The 3,953-nt window shown below is 54.9% G+C and overlaps 1 protein-coding gene across 2 annotated transcripts in view; it reads right to left on the reverse strand.

The window, feature by feature from the left end:
• Positions 1–3,953, reverse strand: part of CES2 (carboxylesterase 2) — an 8,649-nt gene continuing 4,696 nt past the window's right edge. The window contains exons 2-7 of one of the 2 annotated variants that reach the window (XM_028484320.2): positions 3,088–3,292; positions 2,031–2,172; positions 1,224–1,357; positions 885–1,143; positions 349–447; positions 1–78 (exon numbers count right to left, since the gene is read on the reverse strand). In XM_028484320.2, the coding sequence (XP_028340121.1) occupies positions 22–78; positions 349–447; positions 885–1,143; positions 1,224–1,357; positions 2,031–2,172; positions 3,088–3,292 (896 nt within the window). In that variant the 3' untranslated portion in view covers positions 1–21. Of the gene's footprint in view, positions 79–109; positions 228–348; positions 448–884; positions 1,144–1,223; positions 1,358–2,030; positions 2,173–3,087; positions 3,293–3,953 lie in introns of those variants that run through there. The other variant, XM_028484321.2, reaches the window with a different exon arrangement.

Here is a 3,953-nt window from a genome sequence, read left to right on the forward strand (position 1 = left end):
GTCGGCAGAGGCCAGCAGCTCCTAGGGGTGCTTGGGCAGGAAGATCCCGTCCACCAGGCCAGGGATAATGCTGAAGGGCTAAGGGACGCTCAAGGTCAGGTTGCAGACACTTTCTGATGCCGCAGACATCTTCCACCCCTTCTTGGCTCGTCCCAGAATGCTCACACCCACCCCAGCAGGTCCTATAGCTGCCTCAGCATGGCCTGGCCTCGATTTCCCATCCAGGGCTGTGAGGACACCAAGGTGAGGAGCTAGAGTAACTTGCCCAGGGAGGATGAAGGGCACCCAGGCTTGCCTGCCCCACACCTACTGGACCCTTCCCTCCACAGCCACGTCCATCAGTCAAACCTTGTTGATGGCCAGAATCCCCTCTTCACTCCTGCGCCGCAGGCAGTCCACCAGGGCCTCTGAGTCAACCTGGCCACAGGCAGACAGGTTGGCCACCACCTGTAAAGAGACCAGGCAGCGGCTGGCTCATGCTTCCGGGTAGGGGAGAGAGGTTTGCCCAGTGCCCCAGCTGGAGGCAGGTGTACCCCAAATCTCACAGAGTATTGTGACTGGATTCCTACAGTTTTGAAATTGTTCCAACTTCCCTGGTGCTCAGAGGACTCTGCCAGGGGGGCCACCCCGCCTGCCTAGATGGTCCTGCCTATGATGGGGGCCCCCAGCGCAGCGGTCTTGCGGGCCACAGAATGCACTCAGCCTCCGCGCTGACAGAGGCCTGTGAATTCTGACCCTTGAACAATCCCTAGACAGGCGGCTGTTTCCAAGGTCCTCTGATGGCAGGGGAGTCCTTGTTATCCCCATTTAACAGACAGTAATGGAGGCTGAGAGGTAAGAGATGGGGCAGCAGGTCTGGGCTTCCCACGGTTGAGGGCACTCACAGTGGAGGCCACGGCAGATGAGCTGGCGGTGAAGCTGGGCAGCAGGGCCCCGTCACTCTCCACGATGGCACGGTGGAAGAGTCCTTCGGACATGGGGGACACAACATGCAAAGACACGCTTACGCCACCCGCAGACTCGCCAAAAATGGTGACATGGTCAGGGTCGCCTCCAAAGTAGACGATATTCTGCTGGACCCAGGGTAGTGCGGCCACTTGATCCAGGTAGCCCCAGTTGCCAGTTGCGTGTTTGTCTCCAGTGCTGAGAGGTGGCAGGGATGAGGGTCATGGGACTGTCCTGGCTCCATCAGCCTGCGTTGCCGAGCCCAGCCCCATTCTCACCTGAAGAAGCCCAGCAAACCCAGGCGGTACTGGATAACGACCACCACCACGTCCTCGAAGGCCGCCAGAGCAGAGCCGTCATACATGGAAGCCATACCCACGACAAACCCACCACCATGGATCCACACCATCACCTGGCGAATCCAAGGCACAGACACCATATGGCTCCCACCAAGCCCAAACCCCACCAGAGCTGCTACCTAAACTAACCACCACTTTGGCTCTGTCCTCCTAACCACACGGACAGAACGCCAGCAAGACAAAGGGGTGTCTTCATGACCTGGGCTGAAGGCAACCCAAGTTCTATCAGGAAAACCAGGCCTCCCACACTTTGGGGCCCGTCCCACATACCAAAGCCCGGCTCCATTTCTCCCAGAACCCTCTCTGACATGGAAAGAAAAGGGGTGTCTCTCTGATCACCCCACATGCATGCACATTAATTAATGCACAGGAGCTCCTACTCTATTCTCATTGGCCCAACAGATAATCCATGGCTGGGGTCTCTGGCCACCTCAAAGTGCATCCCTCAGCACCTGAGTGGGTCCTGGGTATGAGTTGGTTGGGTATAGGTCCTGGGTCCCTACCAGGGCCACAGTTTCTGACATCTGGGAGCAGCCAGGGTTCTGTGACCCTGTGCCCAGGGATCAGCCACTCATGCTGGGTAAGAAATACTCTCTTGGATCTGATAGTAAGAAGCTTCTTAACAGGGTCCACACTGCAGTGGGGCCCAGGCTGATCTTGTTCTTTTAAATTGTCTGCAGAAGAAATGTCCTCCCACCCCTGAGCCAGCTGTGGCCTGGCACTCACAGGCAGGTTAGAGCCCTCATGGGAACTGGCAGGTGTGTAGATGTTGAGGTACAGGCAGTATTCAGACATGGAGGTAGAAGGCAGGGTCACATTCAGTAGTTTCAGAGTCACTCCTTTCACGCTAGCGAAGTCCTGCAGACACCTGGTGACCGTGGCAGGCAGGCAGTCCTGGGGCCATGCTCTGGCCATAACCAGATCCTGGGCCCAGCTATGCTCCCAGCTACCCTTAGTCCCACTTCCTCTGATACCTCACTCACATGTGAGCCCTCCCTAAAGCCCCTCTGCACCAAGCTACAGGCCACAGACTCTGGGGAAGCTGGGATGGAACCTAGTCTTCCAGGAGGCCTCAAGCTTATGAGGGCCTTGGATATCAATCCTCCTGAGGCTGAGAAATCTTGACTCTGGAGGGTCTCTATGAGAATGACTGGTTGCATGTGTTGACATTCACCACCATATCACTGTACTCAGGCAGACCTGGAACAGGGGAGCAGCCCGTATACGTGTGCTGCCAAAAGGAATGGATTAATTTCTCATGAGAAGGGCAGTGGGACATCCCTCATACCAAGTCAGACTCTCAGGGACCCTCATCACTCCCAGTTTCCAGCTTCAAGAACATATACACGCCCCTTGGTCAATGGCATCTGGCCCTGTTGGTTGGCATAGTGACTGTGCAGAGTGGGGTCTTCTGCTCCTCAGGGATCTACAGTGTCTGCTGCGAGAGTCAGGAGCTCCTACAAGGTTCAAACCTCTCCCAGAGATACCTCCTCTGGTGGCAGATATCACTTGTCACAACTAGAACCTAGGGAGTTGTGTGTCTCTGCTTGTCCCTTCAGCTTGTGGAGCTAATGCTCTTTCAGTGCTAAGCCCTCAGTCTGGGAAAGTTACTTCACCCTTTCAAGCCTCTGCATGCTGATCAGAAAAATGCATGTGAAAATCCACCAAACTCAGAGGGAAAACTGGCTGTTTTGAAATGACATGAAATGACGACTGCAGCCTGGCCCAGAGCTCAGAGTACCCTCTATCCCAGGGCCTAGAGTTCCCTGGACCCCCTGCTTACTTGGCTGGGTGGGAGGTCCCATCCTTTATACCACTCCAAGATTCCGGGGGCTCCAGGGGCGCAAACCGCAACAGCCCTAGAGGTGGCTTGGCGAAGGGAATTCCCAAGAAGGTGTGGATCGCCACATCAGTGTTCTTCACATGGACGAGGCTCCACTGCACCTGGCCCATGTGCGTGGTCCGCACGGGGCAGGCAGAGTCCTGGCCTGTGGGCAGAGAGACGGACGTCAAGGTTGGGTCTCCCCATTTAGCTGCCCTCCCAGACTGTTGATGTTGCCACCTCCTTCCTGTCCTCAGCTCAGCTCAAGGGACACTGATCTACCAACACTGGCTTTACAGATTTCCTGCCTGTAACTCTGCTCCCCCCACCCCCAACTGCCTTCACTGCCCCAGCCTTTTCCACCATGCTCACTGAGGCTCCTTGGGGCTTGGCACCATGGTTTAGCCCCATAGTTTAGCCTCAAGCAAACAGTCACATGAGCTTGATGGGGTGAGAGTGTCCTTTCTACTCACTGTGTGCCAGGTCCTAGGAGGCAGTAGGGGAACTGAGGGAATCGGACAGACAAAATTCCCGTCCTTAAGGATCTCACACTCTAGGTGGCAAGAATGACATAAAGAAAGTATCCTCCAAACAAAGAGTGATAGTATGAGGAGAACTACAAAGAGAAGGGCAGCTGTGTCTAGAACATAAAAAGCACAGCCCGCCCTGCTATGGGGATCAGGGAGGCAGGAAGAGATTGAAAGTCCCCTAACAGAGAAAGAGCTGATATTCTTTTTTTTGTTTTTTAAATTTATTTATTTAATTAATTTATTTTTTGCTGCGTTGGGTCTTCGTTGCTGCGCGTGGGCTTTCTCTAGTTGTAGCGA

Source organism: Physeter macrocephalus, unplaced genomic scaffold (assembly GCF_002837175.3).
Source record: "Physeter macrocephalus isolate SW-GA unplaced genomic scaffold, ASM283717v5 random_177, whole genome shotgun sequence".
Classification (NCBI taxonomy): Eukaryota; Metazoa; Chordata; class Mammalia; order Artiodactyla; family Physeteridae; genus Physeter; species Physeter macrocephalus.